General features: G+C 48.0%; 1 protein-coding gene across 4 annotated transcripts in view; it reads left to right on the forward strand.

The window, feature by feature from the left end:
* Positions 1-13,249, forward strand: part of TMCO4 (transmembrane and coiled-coil domains 4) — a 78,076-nt gene that overhangs the window by 14,442 nt on the left and 50,385 nt on the right. For all 4 annotated transcript variants that reach the window (XM_080921993.1, XM_080921995.1, XM_080921996.1 and 1 more), the window contains 3 exons: positions 1,800-1,978; positions 5,526-5,700; positions 7,281-7,308. In XM_080921993.1, the coding sequence (XP_080778119.1) occupies positions 1,809-1,978; positions 5,526-5,700; positions 7,281-7,308 (373 nt within the window). In that variant the 5' untranslated portion in view covers positions 1,800-1,808. The remainder of the gene's footprint in view (positions 1-1,799; positions 1,979-5,525; positions 5,701-7,280; positions 7,309-13,249) is intronic.

Here is a 13,249-nt window from a genome sequence, read left to right on the forward strand (position 1 = left end):
TATCAGGGGCTGGAGGTCCATCAGGGTCTGGGGCTATGTTTCTTATCCCAGACACTTGGAGGCCCAGGGCACATCCTTCCCTGAGCCCTTCCTTCTGCTCCTTGCTTGGATGCCTGTCTGGCCTTGACTTGCCTTGTTTCTCTTCCCTACTTTTTCCATGCCTCCCCTCTCCCCAAGGAATGAGGGAGAACCCTCTCTTGGCCTTTCTGTCTTGATGCATGCTGGTGCGGTATACACCAGGTGCACAGATCTAAGGCACATGCTTCGTGACTGTTGATCATATTTACATGCATGTAACCACCGCCCAGGTCAAGATAGGGAATGTTTCCATCACCCAGAAGCCTCGGCATGTGCTTTGGAGACACTGTTTCTTCTGCTGCTGCTGTTTACTGTTTTTACCTATGTGTCTATGTCCTATGCACTGGACCTAGTGTATGATTGGACTTCTTCTGCATCTATATGAGACTTCTGTGTATGCATGGGACCCAGTGTGTGCATGAGACTCCTGTGTAGGCATGGGACCCAGTGTGTGCATGAGACTCCTGTGTAGGCATGGGACCCAGTGTGTGCATGAGACTCCTGTGTATGCATGGACTCCTGAGTATGCACAGGGACCCAGAGTATGGCTCTCTGTGGTGTGTCTCTGATCTTATGGCTCTCTCCAGGGCTCATTCTTTTTCATTGCTGTGTAGTGTTCAGTCGATAGCCATATGACTCAGTCTACACCCTCTGCTGTGGGTGTCCATTGGGTTGTTTCCATTTGGAGACCATGGTGACACTTTGGTGCTCATGTGGGTACTAGCTCCAAATGGAAACAGCCCAAATGACCACCCACAGCAGAGGGTCATAGACACCCAAGTGTGGCGTGTGACAGTGCTCAAGTGCCCTTGTCAAAAGCAGCATAGTTGTCATACATAAGCTGCACAGCACATCCAACGGGGACTTTGAGTCACCTCTAAATAGGCTACATGTGTAGTTGTTACTCTGTACAATTTGGGGATAATGACAATGTATGTATAATGACAATGTATGTATAATGACAATGTATGTATATTTTCATCCCAGTACAGAACCAACTATTCTGTGTATGTAGTAGGTACACACACACACACACACACACACACACACATGCATACACACACAGGTGTGTGTATCATATATGTGTATATGGATATGTGTGATGTATTCTGTATTCTTGTGTATGCACTTGTAAATGCTTGCGTGTGAAGACCAAGGTCAACCTCAGGTGTTTTCTTCATTCCCGCTCCTCATCACTCGTTGAGACGGTGTCTCTCAGTGAACCCAGACCTCAGCAGCTTAGAGTCAGGATGCTTGGCCAATGAGCTCCAAATACCTGTCTGTCTCTGTGCCTACCCCTGCACTGCCCAGGCTGGCCTTGAACTCATGGAGATCTGCCTGCCTGTCTCCCAAATGCTGGCATTACCAGGGTGCAGTCCCCACTCCTAGTCTGTGTGAAGAGCTTATCATAGTGGCCTGACTTGTAATCCCAGCATTGTATGCAAAGATAGAGAGATTTAGTTCAAAGTCATTTTCAGCTAGGTCCAGCCTGGACTACATGCAACCTGTCTCAAAACAAGGTACAAATAGAAATTATTATTTTAGCGACACTAGTGTGTTAGTCTTTGCTGACTAGGAACTTGCAATCCTCCTGCCTCAGCCTTCCTAGTGCTGGGATTACAGGCAAGGCCTCTACAGTTAGTTTAAAAGAGATGACTTCTGTGTCTTCTAAGAGCTTTCATCTTCCCCTGGAAGCATCTCACTGGGACTTTCTCTTTCAGGGGCTGGGAATGGCCACATGGAACAGGCCACACCCAAGGCAGCCAGTGGCACCAGAGCCAGCTGCAGAAGGGGAGTCCCAGCAGCCCCTGGGCCGAGAGCTCTCGGAGGCCAACCGCTTCGCCTACGCTGCTCTTTGTGGGATCTCTTTGTCACAGCTGTTTACAGAACCCGAGCAAAGGTGAGCCTTTCTGTCTCCCGGCTGCCAAGTCCCACAGACAAACCCAAACTTCAGGGCCCCGTCCTTGCCTCTGGGAATCTCAGCCTCGTAGGAGGATGGGGTGTTCTTGCTCCGTTATCTCTCATGTGTGCTGTCCCCAAGCATCCTTTGCGTTGCTACTGGATACCAGGCATGATTTCAGTTCCTGGGAGGCACTGTGTACATGATAAATGACAGACCCCATCCCTCCCTTCTAGAAGGTTACTGTCCATTGAGGACAGCACAGTGCCCGGCACACAGTAGGTGCTTTATATCTGTAATGGGTGTTTACTAACTCTACCTATTGGCCTCTTGTCTAGCAGTGAGAAACGTCTTGGATATTCTTTTCCCAGGAGTCTTGGTTACTTTCCTATTGCTGTGATTACATGACCAAGGCAGCTTATAAAAGAAAGCGTTTAATTGTAGTTTCAGTTTCAGAGGGTTAGTGTTCACGACTGCAAAGCGAAGACAGGGTGACAAGGACAGTTGAGAGCTTGCATCTCAGAGCTGCATTCAGGAGGCAAAGGGCACACTGGGACTGTCAGGAGGCTCTGAGACCTCACAGCCCACCCCCAATGGCACACCTCCTCCAACAAGGCTATATCCCCTAACCCTTTCCCAACCACCACCAACTGGGGACCAGGTATCCAAATGCCCGGGGGATGTGTCATTCAAACCACCACCCCAGGCAAGCCCTATCCATCTCTAGGAGAGTTTAGCTCAACACTTTCTCTGTCCCTAACTTGTACCCACCCTGGGAAGCTACCATCTTTCCCAAAGCCCCACTACCACCTAATAATCCTGAGAAGGACCTGATAAAACCCAACTGTAGACCTGCTCTGGGATGTCCTTGGGCTTCCCAGTTCCACACCTCAGTTTTCTATGCTGTACTCTTGTCGATACTCATCCGAATTTTAAGGCAGAACACCTTTTTTTTTTTTTTTTTAACTCTGTCTTTTTATAACTCCCTGATAGACTGCTGTTAGTTTCTGTTATCTTTGGAAAACAGTTGGTAACCGATTTTTTGCTCCTGGGACATCAAGCTAGTGTCTAGACTGCTTCCTTCTTATCTGTCCTGTGGGCATCCTGGATGCTGCTCCTCAGGACGGGGACCGGGACAATGGGCAGTGGTAGAGTACCTGCCTAGCATGCGTGAGGCTCGGTCACCGCGAAAAGGCAGAAATGAATGAATAAGAAAGACAGACAAAAATAAAACCAAAGAAGCAATGTAGAGCCATGTGCAGCAGCTCTGGGCCCAGCCCTCTATCCTGCTGAGACGTAACAATTTTTAACATCAGTTCTCAGGAGGCTGAGGCAGGAAAATTGCAAGTTCAAGACCAACCTGGGCTATATACTGAGACCACATCTCAAAAAAAAAAAAAAAAAAAAAAAAAGTCAAGACTGTCTCTAGTTCTCAGGCTGTGGTCTGTGTCAGTTACTTAACCTCTCTATTGTAGCCCCACGGTGGCTACGAGAGCATGGATATGTGTCAATAAAACTTTATTCATAAAAGAAAGCTGGGGGCCAGATTTCCGAAGGCTATAGTTTGTGGTCCATGTAGAGTGGAACTTTGGAGGAAGCATGAGGAAGCCAAGAGTCCAAGGAAGCCTTGCCCCTGTTCCCCTTTGGGATCCTGGAGAGCTTGAACCCCAGAAACCGAGGTGTCCTGCTTATGAGGATGATTTGAGTGAGTGGCAAGCATGTAATGACCCTGGGTGGTGCAGTTGTTAGAGAGGGCTGGCTCCACAGTGGGTGAGCGTGGCACCTGGGGGCACAAGATAGATGTGTGATTTAGAGCTACAACTTACTATGTCTGGATCTAGGTTGCCATAACTGGAGGGTAAGGGTTGATCTAAGACCTCCCTGACCTCATGGCGCTGTAGTAAGAATTCAACAAGTCTGTGTAGAAAGACCTCGCACAGGCAGACTTAGTTGTATGAGAGTCACTGCCTTTGCTGTTGTTGACTTAATTTTTGATGGTGCTGGAGATAGAAGCAGAGGCCTTGAGTGCACTCGCACACACACACACACACATACACACACACACACACACACACACACACACACACGCCCATATGCACGCAATGGCTTTTACTAGGCCATTGTGCTGTTCTGTCAACTTGACAACAACCCAGAACCACCTAGGAAGAGTCTTAATGAAGAACTCTCTAGATCACATTGACTTGTGGGCATGTCTGTGGAGGACTGTCAGCATGGTTAGTTAATGTAGGAAGACACAGTCCACTGTGGGCAGTGTCATTCCCTTGGCAAGAGGTCTTGAATGGTAAAGAGAGCTGTATTATACAGCTGAGAGCAAGGAAACAAGCAAGGATCTGTGGACATGTTCCATCGCTGATTAGGTGTGTAGATATGGTGTTTTAAGCTCCTGTCTTGACTTCCCTGAGGTGGTGGACCATAACCTGGAATTGTAAGGCAAATAAACCTTTTTCCCCTAAGCTGCTTTTTTGTCAAGTTGTTTTAATTACAGCAAACAAAGTGAACGGAGAGCAACCATTGTGGAAATATGGCCATTCTTTGCCCAGGACAGAGAGTAACATTGTTAATCTTTCCAACAACCCTGTGAACTAGGTTTCATAGTTTTCACAACTATTCACATATTTAAAATCTGAGGCACAGAGATGCAGAGTAACTGGTCCCAGGACCACACAGTGGGTGGAAGTGCAAGGTGACTTTGTTCTTTAACCCTGTGCTCATATGACAAGCTAGTCCTTTAGGCCTAAGCCTTCCCCAACAGCCGGCAGGCTAGACTACTCTCTTGGCCCCGAGCCACTCCTGTGTATACTCTAATTGCTGTCTGTTCACCCACTTAGTCATTCCTGAAGCCATCCCTGTCCACACCCACCTCAGTCAGTCCCCCCGGATGATCCCCTGGGAAACGAATCATCTATCACAGGCTATTGCAGGAGATAACATTTACTGCAGGTCTACGGATGCCATACACCGTTCCTGTCATTTTATCTTCTAATATAACTCCTGGGGTAGGTCTCAATGTCACCTACATTTTACAGCCTTAGAAAACAGGAGAGGTGAAGTGGGGACTCTGATGCTTCCCCAGGGTGGTTGACATCATGGTCAAACTATCATCCGTTTCTCCTGTGTCTCCCTCGGCCGCCTGTCAATAGTTAACGACACCTACTCATGTTCCAGGAGCATTGTCTGAACGCTGTGCTCTGCCTTATGAAAATGATCTTAAACCCATTTTACAGATGAGGACTCAGAGGCTCAGCCCCTCCTTCTGTCCTCACACATCTCTATTCCCTGTTCCCCAGCATGGCTCCAGGCCAGGTCACATAGGCAGCTACTGGCTGCCTTCACCTCTGTGCCTCTTGGTAAAAAGTCTGGATAGAGACGGAAGGTGGGAGCTGTGTCACCTAGGATTCAGTTGGGACCGTCTCTGTATTTCCTGGACCTTAGTCACAGGTTGACATATGTGACCCTGTCCATCCACCACTGGCCTTTTCAGGCCGTGTTCCCCAGAAGGTCTGGATCTAACTCTATCTCTTTTTAGCTCCTTCTGCACAGAATTTGTGACGGGCCTGGTGAAATGGCTGCATCTGTCTGAAACTGTCCTCCCAACCATGATGGCCTTTGCCAGCGGCCTGGGAGGTGAAGGAGCCGACATCTTTGCTCAGACTTTATTGCAGGAGCCCATTCTGAGAGATAACCCATCAGCCATCAGTCAGGTATGCCAGCCCCTGGGTGGCAGCTTCCAACCATCTACAACTCCAGTTCCATCTACATCGCCCACTGCTGGGCTCCACGGGTACTGCACACATGTAGTGCACAGACAGATGCATCCAGATGCATCCAAAACACCCATACACATAAAATAAAAATAAACATTAAGAAAATATTCCAGCCTTCCACTCCCAACTGGAAGTGTTGACGGGACCTCTGGCTGCAAGCACTTTGGACACCGGGTACCCAGCCTATGTCTCATACTACAGGAGGTTGTTTGAGAATCGAATGTGTTAACGTCTGTAAAGGCAAGACCTCATTATTAGCATTCTGTGTGCATTATATGAGTAGTGAAAGTTTCTACAGTGATTCATGATCAGCTATAATCACCCGAATGCATGATGTTGAGTTATGCAGCCACCCCAGCACACAGGACTGACTTGTAAGTGACTTATTCTCTGTCCCCAGCAGCCCATGACTGGAATACACACAATAAAGTATCTTTAGATGGAACACAAGTTCTACACACAAAGTGGATATTTGTTTCCTGTGTATCTTACAGTCTGAAGGCAATTTTATACAAATCTAACACTTTTGTGAGTGGAACCACAGTTCACCGTATGGAATTTTTTTTTTTCACTTGAAATATCTTTGGAACTGGGAGTGGGGTGCTGGAGGGACAGCTCAGCCATTAAGAGCATGTGCTGTTCTTGGAACTCCAGTTCCGTGGAATGCAGCGCCCTCTTCAGGCCTTTTCGGGTTCTTGCATGCATAGGGTACACAAACACACGTGTGCTCATGCGCATGCACATGAATAAATCTTTTTTTATTTTTATTTATTTATTTTATATATATAAATACACTGTTACTGTCTTCAGACACACAAGAAGAGGATGCAGATCTTATTACAGATGGTTGTGAGCCACCATGTGGTTGCTGGGAATTGAACTCAGGACCTCTGGAAGAGCAGTCAGTGCTCTTAACCACTGAGCCATCTCTCCAGCCTGAATAAATCTTTAAATATGTGGATATATATATATATATATACATATATATATATATATATATATATATACATACATACATATATATATATATATACACATATATAGCTTTATATATGTACACATATATAAATATTTTTTAATTTGGATTTCTAAATTAGGAATGTTTAACCTGTGTAATCATCCTTACTACATAGTTGTAGTAAGAGACTACTTCAGGAGACAGATGCACAAAGAGATTAAGTTTCTTCCCCAAGGTCACCCAGCTAATAAGTAGCCAAAGCCAGGATTTGAACCTTGGTGGTCTGACTCCAGAGCCTGCATTCTACCAGGCTTTGGTGACCTTTGTTCTGAAGCGGCAGCTTTGCTGTGTGCTCTTGGACATATCACTCACCCTCTCTGGGTGGAGCTTAAGTAGGCAGAGCTTGTAACAAGAGCTACAGTAGACACTTGGCTCACTACTATACTGTAGGTGGAAGGCTTTTGCCATTTCCACTTGGTAGACATTAATACTTACCTGTCCCATGAGCTGGTTGGTGGCCTGTTAGCACCTCACTGATTTCTGTCTCCTTTCCCCACAGGACCTCCTGAGCTTCTCACTCAAGGATGGTAAGTGGATTTGCTGCCTTTGTGGTGTGGTCCTCGTGCAGGGAGACCAGGGACCATGCTGCACCTGTGTCTCACCCAATGTCTTTGATGAGCACCCTGCAATACTGATGGGGCTTGTTTAATTTCTGCCCTGTAACCCTCAAATCTGTCCCCTCCCCACCACCCACTATCCCAGGGCTTAGCAGCATCATGGCCTCCTAGGGGACAGCTGGGATCTAATCCTCGATGGGACTCCAGCCAGATCCCTGCTGTCCGCTCAGGTGTCAGTGATGTTTTTACCCTTGTGTCCCCGCCTCATACCCAACAAGAGATTCCAGCACCTCCAATGTGTCCTCGAGGCCCTAGGGAGAGGGGCTGCTCATTCCCTCTCCTGCCTCCTCATTCAATATAGTTGAGGCCCAGCCCCAAGTGTGGCTGCTCCATCTGTGGCTCCTTGTAGCTCTCTGGGTGTCCCCCTTCCACTTTTGTATCTGCTCCCCAGGCTGGACACCATAACTTTCTGTCCTTGGCCCATCTACTTACTCCTTCCCTATATCCACTCAGCCCTCACTTGCCGGGTGTGTTGGTGACATTAAGAATGACGGACTTATTTTAGCCTGGTGGGAAGGTGTGGGAACAGGGTGACTGGTCACCCTGCATCCACTGGCAGGAGGTAGACAGATGAATGCTGGTTCCCTGTTTGTGTTCTTTTTACGCCCCCAGCCAATGTGCTGCCCACTCAGGGTGAGTCCTCCTCCCTCATGTAACCTGTCTGGGGACACACTCACGGCCATGTCCTGAGTCACTGAGGATGAATCATCACACCACCATCCACGTCAGTGTGATACCCTGACACACAATTTTTAGTGTCTACCTGTGTCGCCCTCAAAGCCTGTGGGCCGCCTCATAACACAACGTGTATTTAGTACATCTTAAGAGTCCTAACGTTGTCCAAAAGCACAAAGTCTATTCTGATATTCAAGGTGACCTTTTAACTCTAAGTTTCTGCAAAATCAATAACGTAAGTTATGCGTTCCTAATACCTGAAGGCGCAGAGTAAGCAGCCCCAGTCCAAGAGGAAGGAATGGAGTTAGAGAAAGGACAGAGAACATATTCCGAAAACTCCAGTCTGCCATCCCGAGCTCTTGGAGGTCCCCCCTCAATTGCTGGGCTCTGTGCTCCAGCGGGCTCCAGCAACCCCACTCCCCAGTTCTGCCACCTGCAGCACAGGGGTCTCTTTTGGGCACACTCCACTTTATTGGGTGTTTGTAGTGTTCCGTGGCATGCATCCCACGGTCTTGGTTTCTCCACCCTTTTGGGGTTGCCATCGGATTTTATGCTTCATCCAGTGGTCTCTTGGTGCCTCCTTGTAGGGACTCTAGTCAAGAGTCCCCAGGTTTCTGGAACTTTGGTGCAAGCTTCTGTGACCCTGTAACTCGTGCTCCTCTGTCGTCTCAGTTAGGTTTTCTATCGCTGTGACGAAACACTGATCAAAGAGCAAGTTGGGGAGGAAAGGGTTTATTTGGCTTCCACACCCTCAATTCGTCACTGAAGGGAGTCAGGACAGGAACTCAAACAGCGCAGGAACCTGGAGGCAGGAACTGATGCCAAGGCCACAGAGGGGTGCTGCTGACTGGCTTGTTCAGTCTCATAGCTTGCTCAGCCTTTTATGGGTGGCTCTCCAGAACGGCCCATTAAGCTCTGCATACAGCATTCTAGAATCCTCTAGCCTACAGCTCAGACTCTCCCACTCTGGTCCTTCAAAGCCTTCCATGGACCTACAAACCAACCTAAAACCACACTGTCAGGGACAGCTGTGGCCCTCCCCACCAGCACCAATTATTTTTCTTATTGTGGTGACAAAGTGCCTGACAGGAAGCACGTAAGAACACTGTCCTGGAAAAAGGACACTTACAGGGAGTTGTTCTTCTTAGGGCAGAGGCTCATCCATTGCACTAAGAGCCTCTGACCCCTGAGGTTTCCCCAGCTGTGGGAAACTCGGCTGTGTAACTGATGGGAATGGAGAACTGGTTTTCCCTGTTTTTTTTTTTTTTTTTTTTTTTTTTGGTTTGTTTATTTTAATTTAAAAAAAAAAATAGACTATTGGGGCTGAAGAGATGGCTCAGAGGTTAAAGGCACTGGCTGCTCTTCCAGAGGTCCCGGGTTCAGTTCTCAGCAACCACAGTTATAATTGCTGTACCAAGTAATCCAATACTCTGTAACATACATGGTACACACATGCAGGCAAAACACCTACCCACATGAAAAAAGGGTTTTTAAAAAACCTACCAGCTTAAGAAAGAAAGGATTTAATTTTGAATTTAAATAAATAAATAAATAAATAAAAAGGAAGGACTGGACTGCTCCAAGAATAGTGGAGGAGACGCTTTTTTGTAGGTCTGAGGGAGAGCATAGTCAGAGGCAGGGACATCTGGAGAGTCCAGAGTGAACACAACCCTGAGCCAGGCCACGTGAGGAGAACGGGAGAAGGGGAGCCTGAAGGGTAGAGTAGACAAAAGGCTGAGGTGATCAAGGGAAGGGCAGCTGGGGGAAGGGCAGCCCACCCTGGGCTGGAAAAGTTTAGGATAGATGTTGGATCACGTCAGCCATACCCTAACGGAGAGAATTTGGCAGGCAGGTCTGCTCTGATATAAGTAGGCACCTCAGCCATTGGTCCTGGGTTCGAGACCTAACAATTTTGGCGTAGAGTTTCAGGGTGTGATCTAGCGGAGGAAGGGACAACATAGTGACAGAAAGCTTTTCTGGCTGTAGTGGGCAGAGCAAGGTCACATGACACCTGCAGTCAGGAAGCAGAAAGGTGATGTTCACTCAGCTGGCTTTCTCCTCTCTCCCTTTATTCAGGCTTGGTCCCCAGTCCTTGAGATGCTCACATTCAGGGGCGGTCCTCCTCCTCAGTTGTAGCTTACCAGAAACAGCCTGGCAGCGATTCCAAACCTAGTCAGACTGACAAAGAAGTTGAACTCACTCATGGGTGGCCTCCCAGTGCAAACCGCAAAAGTAACTTTGTATTTTCTTATGTGGCTCCTTGGTGAATACTTCCTCACTACCGAGAAGCTTCCAGTAGGTCAAGCTTAGGACCAGGCACTTAGCAGAGTCCTGTTAAATGAATTCGGGAGATAGTTTTGCTGATTTCTTTATGGAAGAAGGCCACTCAGGGACGGTTAGCCATGTCATCTGCCAAAGTTACTCGGTGAGTGGCAGGGCCCCATTCTACATTAGTTTCCTGGGCCACCTGATGTCTCTGTGTCCTCTGGGAAGCCCAGAGTCTGAAATGCAAACAGCAGCATGGTGCTTCCTCTGGAGGCCCTAACAGGATCTAACATGTCTCCGGACGTGTAACTGCATGCTCTGGGAACACCTTGGCCTGGATACTAATCCCTTTCTGTCCTCCTGAGGACCTTCTCCCTCACTTCCCCTCTCTGATTCTCTTGGAAGGTTGTCTCATCAGGATAATCTCATCTTGAGAGTTGTAATTTGATATCTGAAAAAGTGGGGTTTTTTTCTGACATAAAGTCAAGTACATCTTAATGGGGGTGAGGGGGCAGGGCATGCTAGTCAACCTGTTTGGCAACCCTAACTGTCTCAGACGGCACCTGCTTCCCATAACTGCTGTCCACCACCTTCTGCCAACTCTCAAGAGATGCCTATTCCTTAATCTGAGTTGTTAGTTCTTACTTATTCTACTAACCAGTGAAGGGGCGGGGGGGGGGGGTTGATGAAGAAATACCAGGTTAGATGAGTAATACCCGGCGTGGTACAGATGCCTTTATTCACAGAACTTAGGAGGCAGACTTATGAGGATCTGGAGTTCAAGGCCATGCTGGGCTGTATTAAAAAAAGAGCCTCAAGAGAACCACACACAGACACACACGCACGCACACACAAGCAAGCAAACAAACAAACAAACACCTGGGAAACTCTCCTGGCAGTTAGCACATTGGTTCAAGAGTAGAAACAGTCAAGGAGGCTACAGGTGGTGTGGGAGAGAAGCCAGCAAGGGCCCCTGGTGACCAGGCTTGGAAGTTGGTCAGGGTGCATTTTGCCTGGACAGGCATGAGATCCACAGCCACAGAGACGCAGCAGAGAGGGCTGTGGAGAAAGTGTCCTGTGACAGAGCCTGAGGAATTGCAGAGATGTGGTGTGTGTGTGTGTGTGTGTGTGTGTGAGAGAGAGAGAGAGAGAGAGAGAGAGAGAGAGAGAGAGAGAGAGGCCCAGAAGTGCTGCCTCGGCTCTAGGATAATTCTGGTTGTCTGGCACCTGTGGCCAGAGTGTCCTGGAAATGGAAATGCTGACATTTGTCTCTGGTGACCCTTTTATGCAAGGTGGTGTTTGGATACCATCAAATAGTGGGGAGCCAGGGCTTCCTCAGGTCACACACCGGCTGTGCCATCTGCCTGTTCATGTGTACTCGCTAAGAAGGGTTTGTGTGCCACTGTCACAAGTGATGGCAGAGCCTGTAGGTTACCCTTCACGAAGGCTGCTGCTTACAAGAATAATGTATTCTGTGTTGCTAGAAAAGATCTCTAAGCCTGCTCCTCCCAGTGTGGTCCACAGACCAGTACCACTACCAACATCAGCACTGCTACCAGCATCCCTACACGCCAAAAGCTTTGCTGCAAATTTGGAGTTTTGGCCCCAGCAGGCTCACAATGTCATCAGTAACATTCTTTGATCCCAGAAGACTGCTCCAGGCTCTGGGCCAGAGGATATTTTTAGTCCTTTATTTATTTTTTTCAGTGGTGGGGAAGGGCTTGCTACAGGGTATGCATGCATTGTGTATGCCTGTGAAGGTCAGAGGACAACCTCAGGTGTCAGCCTTCACCTCCCATCTTGTGGGACAGGGACCCTTCGTTATTTCCTGTGGCATTCACCAGGCTAGCCCACTCATGGCTTCCAGAGATCCTCCTATCTCCCCATCCACCCTCTCACCTTAGTGTCCAGCTTTCCTTGCACTCAGGGGATCAGAACTTAGGATGCCATGTTTGTTCAGCAAGATTTTGCCCACAGAGTGAACTTCCCAAATCTGGGTCCTTTTCTTAAACTATATTGTGCTATTCCAGAAAGCCTGAGACCAGGTAACTCAGAGAGCAAAGATCAGTTTCTTTAAGTTCTGAAGGGCCAGGTCTAATATCAAGGGACCTGTGTCTGGCAAGAACCTTCCCATTGAGGTGTCCTGAGGCAGAAAATGTAAGAGTGAGAGAGATCAGGAAAGAGCGAGAAGCCAGCATGGGGCTGGCACACACTCTGGCTGGACCAGTCTTAGTCTCTCCTGGCTTAATCTACTCTTAAAGGTCCCACCACTTAACACAGGCATTAAGACTAAGTTTCCAACTTGCTTTTGATGGGCAGTTTAATTACCCAGAGCTGATAGTATAATCTCAGTGACAAGAAAGACACCGTGTGTTGAGTACATACTCTTTATGAAGCACGCACCTAAAGGCTCACACTGCCCCCAGTGAAACACTTGGACACTTGCCTCAGTGTGCAAACCTGAGACTCACCCATCAAGGTCAATTTGGATGACCTCACTTCAACAAGAAAGACCAAAGCCAAGAAAAGGAAGGGCGCCTTCTTGGAGAAGCACAGTGAGAAGCTGGCTAGGAACCAACACCAGGTCTCTGGCCTCTTGGGCCACCACTTTCTCCTGTTGCCTTTCCACTGGGTAGAAGGACGTGACTTAGCCTTGCCCCTTCATCTGCCTCAGTTTCCTTCTCACCAGAAAGCCGTGTAACTACTGCTCATTTCACCAGCAAAGCTCAAGCCATTATGAGCACATGTGGGTTCCACCGCATATACCACCACACGATGAGCAACATTGGCACAGGCTCTTACAGGATCATTGCGTGCGTTCAAAATGGTTTCCTTCTCTCTTAGGGGCATCTTTTTGACTACAGTGTCTCAACTAGCCCTGTCTTTTGTGTTTGTATTAGGAAAGCACACT

This window comes from Micromys minutus, assembly GCF_963924665.1.
Source record: "Micromys minutus genome assembly, chromosome: 9".
In the NCBI taxonomy this organism is placed as follows: Eukaryota; Metazoa; Chordata; class Mammalia; order Rodentia; family Muridae; genus Micromys; species Micromys minutus.